Source organism: Rattus norvegicus, chromosome 9, assembly GCF_036323735.1.
Source record: "Rattus norvegicus strain BN/NHsdMcwi chromosome 9, GRCr8, whole genome shotgun sequence".
Classification (NCBI taxonomy): domain Eukaryota; kingdom Metazoa; phylum Chordata; class Mammalia; order Rodentia; family Muridae; genus Rattus; species Rattus norvegicus.
In genome coordinates this window covers 72,040,131-72,056,636 of record NC_086027.1, presented here as the reverse complement: position 1 = coordinate 72,056,636, position 16,506 = coordinate 72,040,131, and the positions used below count along the sequence as shown (strand labels likewise).

Here is a 16,506-nt window from a genome sequence, read left to right as displayed (position 1 = left end):
GCTGAGAGGACGACTGCTCAAGTTCAAGGCCAACTTGGGCTGTAAACAGGACAACAGTTACACACTTCATGAAAACTTGTACGTGAGAGTGCACTGGGATTTATGATCAGAGACTAGTCTGTTGGCTCTTGCATGTAGTAACTTTATGTATGTATTATAGCATGTATTAAGTTTATTTGCAGGGTTATATGTTATTGTTTGTTTTTCTTAAACTTGAGTTATATTTTTATATTTTTAGCACAGATTTACGTTCCAATTATCTTCTCAATACCACAATTGCCGGTGTGGAAGAAGCAGATGTTGTTCTTCTAGTTGGTACAAATCCACGTTTTGAGGCACCGCTGTTTAATGCTAGAATCAGAAAGAGGTAATTTAATTTAATCCTTATTTAATAAGAACCTTAAAAATATGTGATTGTTTTTGTTTTACATATGGAAATGATATTTTAGGTGATTCCTAATAAGTGCTAGTTGTAGTGATACCAGAGGAGAGGAAAATTCCTAACAGATTCATTCTTCCCTACCCCTACCTCTCTCTTAATGTACTTTGTTTATTTTTATTTTATTTTATTTTATTTTATTTTATTTTATTTTATTTTATTTTATTTTATTTTATTTTATTTTATTTTATTTTATTTTGACATGGTCTTATTACATAGCCCTGGCTGGCCTGGAACTCACTGTGTAGATCAGGCTGGTCTAGAACTGACACGAAATCAGCCTGCCTCTGCCTCTTGAATGCTGGGATCAAAGACATGTACCATCCCACTTGGCTTCCTTGTTACTGAGTGAGGATCTCATGTGACCCAGGCTAGTCTCTAGCTTACTACATAGTCAGAGTAAACCTTGAGCTCCTGATCTTCCTGCCTTTATCTCCAGTGCTGGCATTATAGGCATATGCAACGACACCTTGTTCTGTACTTGTTTTTAAACAAGGTCTTATGATATACTCACACCTGCCCTTGAACTTTCAAACTGGTCCTTCAGCTTCCGCCTCTCTTCATGAATTATGGGCATGTTTGTTTGTAAACTTTATTTTATGTGTGTATATATGTATGCGGGCATGAGCATGCTGTAGTGCAGTGTATATCTGGTAACCAGAGGACAACTTTTAGGAGCTGGCTCTCCCCCTCTGCCTTCTGAGTCCCAGGAATGGAACTGAGCTTGTTAGGCTTGGTGGCAAGCACCTGCACCTACAGAGCAGTCTTATCAGTCCCACCCTCTGCTTTACTAGGGATTAAATTCAGAGCTTTTCTTGCATACTACATAAGCACCTGCCAGCTGAGTTGTATCTTTAGCCCTATCTTTTATAGCAGTTTTGTTCTTGTCCAGCATCTATCTAGAGTCACACACTACAATTAATGTCATGTCATTTCAGGCCCCATTTTTACTTTTCTTTTTAATTTAATTTTATTTTTTTTACTTACTTTACATCCTGCTCACTGCTCCCTCTTGGTCACCCTTCCCACAATTCTTCCATACCCACCTCCCCTTTTCTGAGGGGGTGGGGGCTCCCCTGGGCACACACACCCCAATCCTGACACTTCAAGTCTCTTCAAGGCTAGGCACTTCCTGTTTCACTGAGGCCAGACAAGGTAGCCCAGCTAATAGAACATATCCAAAGTACAGGCAATAGCTTTTGGGATAGCCCCTGTTCCAGTTTTTCAGGACTCAAATGAAGGCCAAATTGCACATCTGCTACATATGAGTCAGGAGGCCTAGGTCTAGCCCATTTATGTTATGGGCTTAGACTCTTATAGCCCCAAGGGTCCAGGTTAGTTGACTCTGCTTCCTATAGGGAAGTTCCTGTGCCCTTTGGGACCACAGTCCTTCCTCTTATTCTTCCAAAAGAGTCCCCAAACTCCATCCACTGTTTAGTGTGTGTTTCTGCATCTGTCTGTGTCAGCTGCTCTTAGAGCCTCTCAGAGGACAACATGCTCCTCTCTGCGAGCATTACAGAGTATCAGAATGTTGGTGATTGGTGTTTGCTTATGGGATGGGTCTCAAGTTGGGCTGGTTATTGGTTAGCCATTCCCTCGTCTCTCCTTCATCCCCTTTCTTGTAGACAGGATAAAATTTGGGTAGAAGGTTTTGTAGGTAGGTTGGTGTCCTTGTCACTCCCCTGGAGTTCCCGCCTGGCTTTAGAAGGCGGCCACTTCATGCTTCATATCTCCCCCCTGCTAGGAGTCTGAGCTAGAGTCACTCCACAGACTACCTGCAGCCTCCCCCATCCCAGGTCTTTGGCTGGTCCTAAAGATGTACACCCCTCCCCCCATTTTACTTTTTTTTTTTTCAGAGCATGGAACTTTTTTACTTACTTTGTAGAACACATCCCACATCTACTGTCTTTTTCATTGGTGTTATAGACATTTACAATAGGGCAGTTGTATTATCTGTCTAGATTATCTCATCTGGAAAGTGGTTGAGAGGGAAAGGGAGTGACTACTTCAGGATGACAGGTAAAATTAGCACTGCTTCAGACAAACAAGAATTAATGGCCACCACACTCACATAGTTTTGAAGGGTAGAAAGGCAGTAGTGGCGCACCTTTAATTCCAGCATTCTGGGGGGAAGACCCAGGCTTATCTCTTGAGTTCGAGGCCACCCTGCTCTACAGGGTGAGTTCCAGGACAGACAGGACTGCACTGAGAAACCCTGACTGGAAAAACAAAAGCTGCAGTAGTTTGAAGGAGGCAGCTCCGCAGCACTCGCTGTCAGGCTGGGTGAATGACAGTTTATCTGTGGGCATTGGAGCACTAAGGGACTCCGCCGTTAGGTACCGAGGAGTGTGACCTACAGCTCAGTTACTCTAAGAGAGTTTTTGTTTTCATTAGACTCGTACTTAGGATTGCTACAAATTTATTCCCTGAATTATTTACACATTTTTACAACTCTTATTTTGAAAGGTATACATTAAACGATGTGGATTAAGAATAAATAGTCTGTGAATTCTTTTGCACTTCTGACAATTTGTGATTGTAAATAGAGGTGGGACTTGGAATTGTTGGGTCCAAAGGCTGTGCTTAACTTATTTGGCTCTAATACTTTTTTTTTTATTTTAGCTGGCTGCATAATGACTTAAAAGTGGCCCTAATAGGCAGTCCAGTAGACCTCACTTACAGATACGACCATCTAGGAGACTCTCCCAAAATTCTGCAAGACATTGCTTCAGGGAATCATGAATTCAGCAAGGTGCTTTTAAGTTATACATATCTACTGTATACTGTATATACTGTCTTTTAACTGTTACTATTATTTTAAAGTGCATTGCTGTTTTGCCTGCATGTATGTCTGAGTGAGGGTTCCAGATCTTCCTCAACTTGAGTTAAAGACAGTTGTGAGCTGCCATGTGGGTGCTAGGAATTGACCCCAAGACCTCTGGAAGAACAGCAGCCAGTGCTTTTAACCACTGAGCCATCTCTCTAGCTCCATTTTTTAAATTATTATTCTTTCTTGTAGATTTATTTATTCTTACTTTATATGTGAGTTCTTTTGCCTGCCTGAATGTAAATCTATCGCTTGCCAGCCATGTCTGGAGAAGTCAGGGTGTTGCGTGCCCTGGAATTAGAGTTAATAAATGGTTGTGAGCTGCCATGTGGGTTCAGGGAACTGAACTGCTTTATAAGAGCTTCTGAGCCGTCTCTCCAGCTCCTTTAATTTATTGATTTTATACAAATGTTTGAGCTGTTTGTTTTTCAGTTTTACTTACCAGCCTTCCCCCAAGCCTATAGTTTCCTATCTGCTTGAGACTCACTCCTTTACTGTGGCATAGGCAAACACTTTACTACTTTAGGAATGCTCTGTGCTCTTCCTGCTTTCTCTTCTATTCTGAGTCTCTGAATGTGGGAAGTAGTAGGCGATGACACTTCAACACAATTTTTCTGTCATGTTTTAAATTTTTTATTTTTGTTTGAAGATGGTGTCTTGCTGTGTAGCCCTGGATGGTTTGGAATCTATTATGTAGATCAGGCTGGCCTGAAACCTAATGATCATTTACTTCTTTCCAAATTTTGGGATTACAGCCATGTATCACCACGCCTGGATCTTTAGTAGCATTTGAGTATCTCTAGGGACATTTCCCAGGTTGTCTGAGACAGGCCCATACTTACTTCAACCAAAGATTACTTGGCTAGGAGATTCATCCCCAATACTTACTTGTATAAAATCTGTTTTATGTGATATTAAGCTTTTTCATAGTAACATTTACAAGATATTTTATTCATTTAGATGTTGTTAAGTAAATTAATGATTCTTCATGTTAGATCCCCAAACTTGCATGTCAGTAGATGCAAATATCATTTAGTGCTTTAAGATCAACAGTTCTTTTTTTTTTTTTTTTAAATAGGTCTTAAACGCAGCTAAAAAACCAATGGTGGTTTTAGGCAGTTCTGCACTCCAGAGAGATGATGGGGCAGCAATTCTTGCAGCTGTGTCCAGCATTGCACAAAAGATTCGGGTGGCAAGTGGTGCTGCTGCAGAGTGGAAAGTTATGAATATTCTGCATAGGTTTGTTACTCGTTTTATGTACTAGAAAATTCAAGTGGGGTGTGTGTGTGTGTGTGTGTGTGTGTGTGTGTGTGTAGATGTGTGGGTGTGTAGATGTGTGGGTGTGTAGGGGTGTGTGTGTGTGTGTGTGTTTGTTCCTGACTTGTCATGTTTATATGTACAAACAGCATTTAGAGATATTATTCCCATTGCAGACATGATATGTAAAATGTTTTGTTTAAGAAGAATGCAAGTTAGTAAGTGACAGGTGAAAATGTACGAAGCAGGGGAAGATGAGGGCAGAGTGGACAGTGAACAAAATGGCACTTATTTATTTGTATGGTAGTCAGAAAGTAAGTTTAAATGTGTGAGGCTTGTTTCCTAGAGATTTGCCTGGCATACATGAAGTCCTGGACTCGTTCCCCAGGACAACATAAAACTGGACATAGTGATGTGCACTATAATTCCAGCTGGGGTAGAGGCAGGGGGATCAGAAGTTCAAGTCGTTTTCTACTGCACAGTGAAGTTGAGACCAGCATGGGATATGTAATACTTTGTATTTAAAAAAAAATCTGTATCATATTTTTTTGTCCTCTATTTAAAAATAACAGTGTATCCTCTGACTTTTGAGAATTTAGCTAAAGAGATTTTTTTTTGTAAACCTTCCAATTATGCTGATTTATTTAGGAAAGTGGTTATTTCATGGTCTGAAGATAATTGTTACTGCTCTTTTATTAGTTCCTCTTATGTAATTGTTTCTAGTTATATGGTTAATATACCATGAGTACAACTTCGTGTTGTGATTTAACTCATTTTTATTTCCAAATGAGAATTTTTATCTATAACTAGAAATCCTTCATGAACTTTTTTTCTTTAAAATTTTTTTCATATGGTATATTTTGATATTATCTCCCTCTCCCCCAACTCCTACAAGTCCTCTCCCTACCTCCACCTCCCTATTCATCCAACTTAATGTTCTTTCTCAAAAAAAAAAAAAAAAAAAAAAAAAACTGGGCTGGAGAGATGGCTTAGTGGTTAAGAGCACCGACTGCTCTTCCAGAGGTCCTGAGTTCAAATCCCAGCAACCACATGGTGGCTCATAATCATCTGTAATGGGATCTGATTCCTTCTTCTGGTGTGTCTGAAGACAGCTACAGTGTACTTATATATAATAAATAAATCTTTAAAATAAACAAAAAAATTAAAGCAAAACTTGAAAATCAGGACGAATGAATAAAAACCAATAAGAAAAAAAACCAAAAGACATTAGTAGTTATTTACTATAATAATTTATAACATTTCATTTTTAACATGGACACTGATGGTAGTTTTTGATGACTTTAAAATAATTCTGTGACTACAGTGCAGCTTAGTGGTATAAAATACGTACCTATCCAGGTGTAAGACTGGCATCCATCCTCACTTAGGAAGTTAAGCTAAGTAAGGAAGCAGTGATGACCCAGTTAACTGAATTTTAGAATAGCTTGTCCTTAGGTTATAAAGGTAGCATGGCTGGACTGAAAAAGGCTGATGTTTCAAGAGCTATTTCAAATGTTTCTGCTGGTTTTAGGAGGGTTGTTATTTTGAGCTTCTTTCTTAGATTATCTTCACTGAAACAAATAACAGTTGTAGGAAGCAATTCCATAAGGGTATATTCTAGTCTGTATATAATGGTTTTCCTGTCTTTTCCTTCCCCTCTCCCTCCCTCCCTTCCTCTTTCCCTCCCTCTGTGTGTGTGTGTGTGTGTGTGGCAGGGGGTGGGGAGGAGGTGTTCTTTTGTTTTGAGAAAGTATCTCACTGTGTAGCTGTCTGTCCTGGGATTCACTGTGTGGAGCAGGTTAGTCTAGAACTCAGAGATCCAACCAGCCTCCTGAGCACTGAGGTTAAAGTTGTGAGCCATGTGCCCATCATGCCCAGCACTTTTTGTTCCCTCCCTTCCTCCCTCCCTCTCTCTTTCCCTTCCTCTTTCTCCTTCTTTCTTTGTTTCTTCATTGTTGTTGTTGTTTTATTGTTTTGTTTTTTTGGGTTTTGTTTTTGTTTTTGGTTTTTTTTTTTTTGGCAGGTTCTTACTGTCTTTGGAAAGCTTTGAACTTGCTGTGCCTCTGCCAGTTGACCTCATACTTGCAGCCTTTCTCCTAGCTCTAACCCTTATATAGCTGTAATCACCAGCCTCGTTTCTACTTGAATTATTGTTTTAACAATAGTTTTTAATTTCTCCCTTTTACTTTTTTTCCTTTTTAAAGATAGGATCTTGCTATGTAATCCATGACTTACTTTGAATGCACCGTGTAGCTCAGACTGGCCCTAGACTGAACATGACCCTCATGGTCCTCCTGCCTTTGCTGGGATTATGGTAGTGTGTTACCATACCTAGCTCCCTTTTGATTTTAAAATTCTGTGACTTTGTTCTAAAACATGTTTGATTTACTGTAAGTTTTAGGTCTTACTGTGTTGAATTTAAGCCATTTACAGTTGGTTTTCATAATTACTTCATTGCATATTAATTCATAAAATCAGTCTCAGGAGGAGGAGGATGTGTAGCTCACTGTTACAGTGCTTGCCTACCACCTACAAGAGTCTAGTTCAGTCTCCAAAACCACAGGAAAAGGAAGAGAAAGCCAGATATAGTGGCCCGTGACTTTAATTCCAGCCCTTAGGAAGCAGGAGGATCTCTTTGCGTTTGAAGCCAGCTTGGTCTCCAAAGTGAGTTCTGGGACAGCCAGGGCTACACAGAGAAATCCTGTCTCAAAAAGAAAAAGAGAGGCACTATACTGTGTATCTTATATTTCAGTGGTAAGAGTTGAGTATAAAAGAAGCTACAAATTATTCCTATGTAATCACTCAAATTGCTTATACTTAAATGCTGCACGCATTTGAAAATCCATAATTGTTGTACAGGATTGCAAGCCAGGTAGCTGCTTTGGACCTTGGCTATAAACCTGGGGTAGAAGCAATTAGGAAGAACCCACCCAAACTGCTGTTTCTTCTGGGAGCAGATGGAGGTTGTATCACCCGGCAGGACTTGCCAAAGGATTGTTTCATTGTTTATCAAGGTAAGTAGCACCATGGCACTAGAAACAAAAGAGAACCATACGTGGTGTATATTAAAATCTATCTAATACACACAACTTCTTGTTTGAATAACTGTCTGACTGTATAAAAGCTCATTGAAGTGTCATTGGGTCTGCAACTTGAATATGTGATTTTATTTGCAATTTTTTAATAATAAACCTTTTTTAAAAATCAAAACAAATAAAATCTGTTTGTTAACCAGATATACCTGTGATCCTAGCCCAGGATGAGGATGAGACAGGAGGACAGGAGTTTGAGGCAGTTCTTAAACCTTTCATAGGTGAACAATAGCCACCTTCCCAGCGGGCATCTGGTGTACACTTGTGAGTCCTGTCCTTGGGAAGGTGAGGTAGGAGGAGGAATATAGGTTTGCGGCCAGCCAGAGCAAGCTGAGCCTCTGTCAAAATACTCAGCATGATGACTCAGTAAAGTCGTCTTATGGTGACAACAGTGATAATGCTGTGTTAGAAGAGCTGGAGTCCTGCAAGATCGGCTTTGTTACCTGTTTTTAAAGCAATGTCTCATGGAGCTCAGGTTGAGTGCTAGTTGTATACATAGCTGAGGATGATTTTGAACTCCTGGTCCTGCTCCACCTTCCACGGGATTATAGGCATGTATATCATGTCTGACTAAACTGTAAAATGTAATTTTACACTTGGATTCTGAATTATAGGACATGTTCTTGCTGCTGTTGCTTGTATAGAGGCTTGTTTGGTTTGATGGTTTCTCTGTAGCTCAGTCTGTTCACAAACTTGCTCTGTAGACTGGGTGGTCTGAGCTTAGAGATCTCACTGCCTCTGCCTCCCACTCCTGCCTCCCATGTGCCACCACCATGTGCCTGGCTTTGTTTAGAGGCTTTATCACAGGGCTTGTGCATGTGTGTTTTCATGCTTGGCAAGGCCTCCCCACCTAAGCTATCTCTCCAGCCCTTGGTTGTTGAGAGAAAGATCTTAATATGTAGCCTAGGCTGGACCTGAACTCATGAGCCTCATGTTCTGCCTCCTTGTCCTGGGGATTCTAGGTGTACACCATATCTGGCTTAAGTTATGTTTTACCAGACCTTAGTCAAAAGACTAAGAAACAAATAAGTAGGTTACAGGTAATGTAACACTCTGACTTTTTGTATTTAATTCATTCTTTTGAACTCCCACCGGTAAATGTAATTCAGTTCCCCTAGAGTAAATGGTGCGTTGTATATTCCTGGATAATTAAAATGAAACTGCAGCACAAGCTTTAATTGTATTGTATACATGGATATAATTAATTTATAATAGATGTTTTATTTCCATTAAAATCATTATACAAGGACTAGAGAGGTGATGCAGCAGTTAAAAGCACTTAATACTTTTTCAGAGGACCAGGTTTGAATCTCAGCATCTACATGGTAGCTCACAATCTTCTATAATTCCAGGTCAGGGGATCTCACGACTCTTCTGGCCTCTGTGGGTACCAGCACTCATGTGGTGCACAGACATACATGCAAGCAAATAGACGTACACATAAAATAAATTTTTAAAATAAAATCATGGGGGTGAAGTGATAGCTCAGCTGTTAAGAGCACTGACTGCTCTTCCAGAGGTCCTGAGTTCAATTCCCAGCAACCACATGGTGGCTCACAGCCATCTGTAATGGGATCTGATACCCTCTTCTGGTGTGTCTGAAGACAGCTACAGTGTGCTTATAAAGAGAATAATAAAAACAGCTGAAATCAATGTATATTTTGACTATAAATCAATTTTCTTTAAAATGTATCCTATCTTACAAAAACTGTCAAGTCCCAAAGAAATCCGGGACAAGTAAAAATCAAATAAAATCATTATATAAAATTTTATGCCAGGTGTTGGTGGCATACGCCTTTAATCCCAGCACACAGGATCAGAGGCAGTCAGTTCTCTGAGTTCCAGGACAGAGTGATTTTGAGCACAGCCAGGGTGAAGGAGAGAAACCATGTCTCAACAAACAAACACACACAGAATATTTTATTATATCTTTATATAGTCAGTTGATAGAGAAAACTTGGGTGGACTACTCCTGTTGTAGTGCGAGAAGTCAGTTTGATGTACGTACCATCTCTTTTTTCTTTTTCTGTCTCTTGAGGCAGAATCTCTTGTGGTCTAGTCTGACCTTAAATGTCACTGTGGGGCCAGTGTGACCTTGAACTCCTGACCCTCCTGCTCCTACCTCCTAAGTGAGTTGACTACAGGCATGTACCAGCACCTCAGCTACTATAATGTATATCTTAATAGGTCTTTCCTCATTGAGTTTGGCAAGACAGGGTTCCTGTGAGAAGGTGAACATTAACATGCCCAGCCACTTTCATAGTTTATAAAGAGTATAGTTCAGGCTAGGCAGTGTGGCACAGAGGTGACACACACCTCTAAGCCCAAACTCTTGGAGGCAGAAGCAGATGGATCTCTGAGTTTGAGGCCAGCCAAGTCTACAGAGTGAGTTCTAGGACAGCCAGGGCGACACAGAGAAACCTTGTCTCAGAAAACCAACAACAACAACAACAACAAAAAGATAGTTCAGTGGTAAATTGCATAGTTTGCATGAGGCCAACATAAATAAAAAATAAAAATAAAGATGGGAATTCACAGAGGAACAGGGGGTCTACTGTCTTCACATATTATAGTGACAAGTGAGTGCTGGGTTGGTTGTCGATGTGGAGACAGGTTCTGAGGCAGGGTCTTGACTAACTCATCCTAACCTCAAGCTTCTCCTGCCTTGACCCCCACACTGAGATTACATATGTGTACCACTACTTTGGGTTTATAAGTCCAGTTTTTACTAAAGTGTGGGTTGTTGTTTTTCTCCTCACAGGACATCATGGTGATGTTGGTGCTCCCATAGCTGATGTTATTCTCCCAGGGGCTGCTTACACAGAAAAGTCTGCTACTTACGTCAATACTGAGGGCAGAGCTCAACAAACCAAAGTAGCAGTGACACCTCCTGGCTTGGCAAGAGAAGACTGGAAAATCATAAGAGCTCTCTCTGAGGTATTAGTTTTGAGGCATTTCTTTGAAGTCTTTTTGTTTGTTTGTTTGTTTGTTTGTTTGTTAATATTCATTAAGCAGCTGAGGATGTGGCTCAGTTGAGGGCTTGCGTAGCATGTATGAAGTCCTGAGTTCTATAAATTCTTTTTTTTTTTTTTTAATTTTATTTTTTAACTTGAGTATTCCTTATTTACATTTCGAGTGTTATTCCCTTTCCCGGTTTCCGGGCAAACATCCCCCTCCCCCCTCCCCTTCCTTATGGGTGTTCCCCTCCCAACCCTCCCCCCATTGCCACCCTCCCCCCACCAGTCTAGTTCACTGGGGGTTCAGTCTTAGCAGGACCCAGGGCGTCTCCTTCCACTGGTGCTCTTACTAGGATATTCATTGCTACCTATGAGGTCAGAGTCCAGGGTCAGTCCATGTATAGTCTTTAGGTAGTGGCTTAGTCCCTGGAAGCTCTGGTTGCTTGGCATTGTTGTACATATGGGGTCTCAAGCCCCTTCAAGCTCTTCAGTTCTTTCTCTGATTCCTTCAACGGGGGTCCTGTTCTCAGTTCACTGAGTTCTATAAATTCTTGTATATATCTTGTAATTCGAGACAGAACCCAGGGCCTCAGCAGGTACTAGGCAGGGGCTCTGAGCACATTTTCATTCCTTAAGGCATTAGTGATGCTGCTTACGGGGTAATGGACATGTTAAATGCTTAAAGTGATTTTCAAAATCAAGGAAAAATTTTCTCTAAAACGAGGGAGGAAGGGTTTGCATAACCTGATTGTGTAGGAGGTAAAGTGTTCAGAAAATGAAGAATCAAAGTTGGTACTTTTATTGTAGAGTAACAACAAGCTAGAAGTATTGATGGTTAGCCTAACATCATCTCTGTAATCCTTTACTTCAGGACTGTATTCTTTTTTTTTTTTTTTCCGGAGCTGGGGACCAAACCCAGGGCCTTGCACTTGCTAGGCAAGCACTCTACCACTGAGCTAAATCCCCAACCCCCCATCAGGACTATATTCTTGCTAAGTATTCTCTCCACTACAGACAACATTCTGCAGATAAGTTATTAATGTGGTAACATCTTTAAATTAGAATTTTTGACATCTATATTCTATACATGACACTTCCTTGAAAGAATCTGTCTGGATTGGAGAGACTCAGTAGTTAAGAGTAGTTAACAGGGGCTGGGGATTTAGCTCAGTGGTAGAGCACTTGCCTAGGAAGCGCAAGGCCCTGGGTTCGATCCCCAGCTCCGAAAAAAAAGAACCAGAAAAAAAAAAAAAGAGTAGTTAACAGTAAGGGCTGTTTGCTCTTCACAGAGGACCCGGGTTCAATTCCCAGCACCAGCACCCACATGGTGGCTTGCAATGATCTATAATTTCAGTTTTAGATTTTTTTTTTTTTTTTTTTTTTTTGGTTCTTTTTTTCGGAGCTGGGGACTGAACCCAGGGCCTTGCGCTTCCTAGGTAAGCGCTCTACCACTGAGCTAAATCCCCAGCCCAGTTTTAAATTTTTTAAAAAAAGGTTTATTTTTTTTTTATTCTATATAAGTATATTATAGTTGTCTTCAGACACACCAGAAGAGGGCATCAGATCTCACTACCGAGCCATCTCTCCAGCCCTAGTTTTAGGAGATTTGACACACTTCTCTGGCCTCCTTTAAGATTAAGCATGCACAGGGGTTGGGGATTTAGCTCAGTGGTAGAGCGCTTGCCGAACAAGCACAAGGCCCTGGGTTCGGTCCCCAGCTCCGAAAAAAAGAAAAAGGAAAAAAAAAAAGATTAAGCATGCACATGGTATAAAATTATGCACAGAGACAAAACATATATACAAATAAATAATGAATAAAGGAAAAGGAAAAAATGCCTGTTAAAGATACTAATAGAGATTGTTTTCTTTCTAGTAATACTGCATTATTTAATCATAGTTGCCATTATGAATTGTTTTGTTCCACTTTTTGGTGTGGAGATTGAGCACAGTCTGATGTGCTTCCTAAGTCCCAACCCTGATTTTTTTTTCCCCCCCTCAAGACAGGGCTTCTCTTTATAGCTCTGGAACTTGTTCTATAGACCTAGTTGGCCTCAGATTCAGAGACCTGCCTGCCTCTGTCTTCCAAGTGCTAAGATTAAAGGCCCAGGCCATCTCAGCCTGCTAAATCACAGCTATTTATTATATTGAGTCATGGGCTGTACATGCTGCCCATGTACAAGATTTGGAGGTTTAAAGGGCTCTGAGGGAATCTCTTCTCTCCTTGCACTGTGTGGGTCCCAGTGATTGACTCAGCTCTTCAGGCTTCTGACATTGTTTAAGTAGCAGAGTTGTTTGTCATGGTGGATCTGATCTGTTGTAGATTGCAGGTATCACTCTCCCATATGATACTCTGGATCAAGTGAGAAACCGTCTCGGAGAAGTCTCTCCTAACCTGGTTCGATATGATGATGTTGAAGAAGCTAATTACTTTCAACAAGCAAGTGAGCTTGCCAAGGTAAAACCTGCCTGTGTGCAGCTTTCCTAATCGATGTGTTTTAGCATGATAGTACTGGTTTTCAGTATGATTCTGTGATTCTGGTCTCTCTTTTTTTCCAGCTAGTAGACCAGGAATTTCTTGCTGACCCACTGGTTCCACCTCAGCTAACTATAAAAGACTTCTATATGACAGGTAAGTTTGACTGTCACCTACTCACAGAGAACCAGAGGACTTCCTTTAGCTTTAAAGCTTCTTTTGATTGGCAATATTTGCTATTAACCTAAAGAACCTGACTTTTTACATTTATTTACTTGTGCGTGGGCAGGGACACACCATGAAGAGTGTGGAGGTCAGGACAGTTTGTGGGAATCAAACTCAAGTCATTAAGCTTGGTGACAAACTCTTCTGTCCACTGAGCTGCCACCTCGGTAGCCTCTGGTCTGAAATTGTTAACCATCAAAACTAGTATAATTTGGGGTAGATCTGGGTCTCAAGGCTCATTTTGTACATGGTAAGCATGGACACTATATCCCCAGTTCTCTAGCATTCTGTGTATTTCTGACATGGAAGCAAAGTTTGAACACCCAAAAGGTTTTAACAGATTTTAAATGTAAAATCTAGTATTATATGGAAAATCATTGAATAGAAATTTAAAGTACTAAAAAAATTCAAGGTTTTCTGAAAATTATTGATAAAATATTCAAAACATTTAAATGTTTTGATATATTAAACAGGGCTTCTTGTGTAAATGTTAGAAGGCTTTTAAGAAATGTGGACTGCCATTCATTTTCTATAGCTTTGACAACAGTTGAAAAAGGTTTGCAACAGTTGCTATGTAAATAATTTCTTACCTAAAAGCACATAGGAGCATAAACTTGTTTGTTTTTCTATTTTTAAAGATTTTGTTTATTTTATGTATGTGAGTATACTGTCACTGTCTTCAGACACAAAAAGAGGGCATCAGATCCCATTACAGATGGTTGTGAGCCACCATGTGGTTGCTGGGAATTGAACTCAGGACCTCTGGGAAGAGCAGTCAGTGCTCTTAACCTCTGAGCCATCTCTCCAGCCCCCCTTGTTTGTTTATTTAAAAACTGGGTTTAATGTAGCCAAGGTGACCTTAAACTCTGTGTCATAACAAAAGATGACCTTGAATTTGTAATCTTCCTTTTCCCACTGCCAAGTGCTGAGACTACAGGCCCACACCACCACAATTTTTATGGTCCTAGAGACCCAGCCTAGGGATTCCTGTATGCTAGTTCAGCATTCTACCAACTGAACTACATCTCATAGTCTTAAATTATGTTTAATAGTTTGTTTGGTTTTTGTTTTTGTTTTCTGTTTTATACCCTTTTAAAAAAAATGTGTATAGGTTTTGCCTGCGTGCATGTCTCTGTACCATTTGTGTATCTAATGCCTGAGGAGACGAGAAGAGGGTTTTGGATCCCCCAGGACTAGAGTTATAGACAGTAGTAAGCCTCCATGTAGGTGTTAGAAACTTGATCCCAGTTCTTTTCAAGAGCAGCAAATGATCGTAACTTTTGAGCCATCTCTCAGACTCTGTTGTATACATCTTTAAGTTAGCATTATTATTAATAATCTATTAGTATTAATAGATTATTTGAGGGAGGTGATAGAAGTGTTAAGATCAGGTCCAGCAGGATGGCTTATTGTGTAAAGGAGCTTGTCAGTAAACCCGACTCCACAACACAGAGAACCAACTCACAAAAGTTGTCCTCTGACCTCCACAGAAACACTGGACATGTGCATGCATACACACACACACACACACACACACACACACACACCAGTGCTACATTTCTAAACAGTTTTTAAAATAAATATAAGTTGGGATCATTGTGCAATATACAACCAAGCACAAAATCTCAATGAAATATTACTATGACTTCTAGCTTTTGAGTGGTGGAAGTAGGAAGATTTCCATATATTCAAAGATGGGCAGTTTTTTCTGGTAATGGTGGGTTACACCTGGAGTCTCAGTACAGTACTTGGGCGTCAGTTGATTAAGGAGTTCAAAGTTAAACCATACCACATAGCAAGACTGTTTTGTTTTTTAAGATTTATTTACTTTATGTATATGAGTACACTGTAGCTGTCTTCAGACATACCAGAAGAGTGTATCGGATCCCATTATAGATGCTTATGAGCCACCAAGTGGTTGCTGGGAATTGAACTCAGGACCTCTGGAAGAGCAGTCAGTGCTCTTAACTGCTGAGCCATCTCTCCAGTCCAAGAGAAGGTTTTTTTATGTAGCCCACAATGGCTTCCAATTTACTATCTTCTGCCTCAGCTTCCTCAGTGTTAGGATACAGAAAAGTGCTGTCACTCTTGTATTTTTTTTATTCCAGGCTAGCTAAGCCAAGCTACAGAGTGATGCTCTTAGTTCCCGGTGCCATCCCATGGAGGGTTGGATTACTAACATGTGCCTGAACAGATCACACTCAGCTTGGCTGGCCCTTACCAGCCATGCTATCTTGACAGCCTCTGGTGGGCTTGGGGTTTTTTGAAAATACTTCTATTTCTTGTAGCCCAGGTTGACTCAGACACACAGTAATCTTGCTGCCTCAGCTTGTGAAGTGATGGAGGACTGTGAGCTTGAGCCACATCTAGCTGATAAACTGAGTGTGTGATGTCTATTTTTTTCTTAGATTTTTAAGAATTTCCTATCATTAATGTTTCATACTGGCATGTTATCTAGTTCTTATGTGATTATTTAATTACTGCTAGAGATTAAAAGCATATAACCAGAAAGTTATGTTGGTAAATGGGAGGTAGAGGCAGACAGATCAAAGTTCAAAGTCACAGTAACAAAAATTGGCATTGGTGGCTCTTCCCTGTAATCTCAACAATTGGGAATCTGAAGTAGGAGGATCACCCCAACTTTGAGGCTAACTTGGTATACTATTGACTTCTGGTCTGTCCTGAAATCTAAGACATTGTTTCAAAAACAACAAACGAAGTTGTATTAACAAAATGCATATTCTTAATGTCTTTCAGATTCAATTAGCAGAGCCTCACAGACAATGGCCAAGTGTGTCAAAGCCGTCACAGAAGGCGCTCAGGCAGTAGAGGAGCCATCCATATGCTGACACATCTATCAGGGACCCTGTTTTGCTACGGACAGTAAATGGACATTGGTGTAACCCTTATAAGTTAACGTTTTCCAACATGAGTCTAAATGATGTAATATTTAAAGTTAGACTATGCTTATTTGAAAATGGTGTTGCACTTATCAAAAATCTTGGCAGTTTAAAATTTATGTAAGTGTGTGCAAGCATTAAGTAGTTTAATAAAACTATCATTTGTTCTTTCATGTTAAAACACTGATCGGGCTGGAGAGATGGCTCAGTGGGTAAGAGCACTGACTGCTCTTCCAGAGGTCCTGAGTTCAAATCCCAGCAACCACATGATGGCTCACAACCATCTGTGATGAGATCTGATGCCCTCTTCTGGTATGTATAAAAACAGCTACAATG

The 16,506-nt window shown here is 40.3% G+C and overlaps 1 protein-coding gene across 1 annotated transcript in view; it reads left to right on the top strand.

The window, feature by feature from the left end:
• The window catches only part of Ndufs1 (NADH:ubiquinone oxidoreductase core subunit S1), a 33,320-nt gene extending 16,969 nt beyond the window's left edge, over positions 1 to 16,351 (top strand). Inside the window, exons 12-19 of the mRNA NM_001005550.1 lie at positions 239 to 367; positions 3,062 to 3,191; positions 4,345 to 4,505; positions 7,383 to 7,537; positions 10,377 to 10,552; positions 12,893 to 13,027; positions 13,129 to 13,201; positions 16,028 to 16,351. Coding sequence (NP_001005550.1) covers positions 239 to 367; positions 3,062 to 3,191; positions 4,345 to 4,505; positions 7,383 to 7,537; positions 10,377 to 10,552; positions 12,893 to 13,027; positions 13,129 to 13,201; positions 16,028 to 16,119 — 1,051 coding nt within the window. The 3' untranslated portion in view covers positions 16,120 to 16,351. The remainder of the gene's footprint in view (positions 1 to 238; positions 368 to 3,061; positions 3,192 to 4,344; positions 4,506 to 7,382; positions 7,538 to 10,376; positions 10,553 to 12,892; positions 13,028 to 13,128; positions 13,202 to 16,027) is intronic.
• The last annotated feature ends 155 nt before the right edge of the window (positions 16,352 to 16,506 follow it).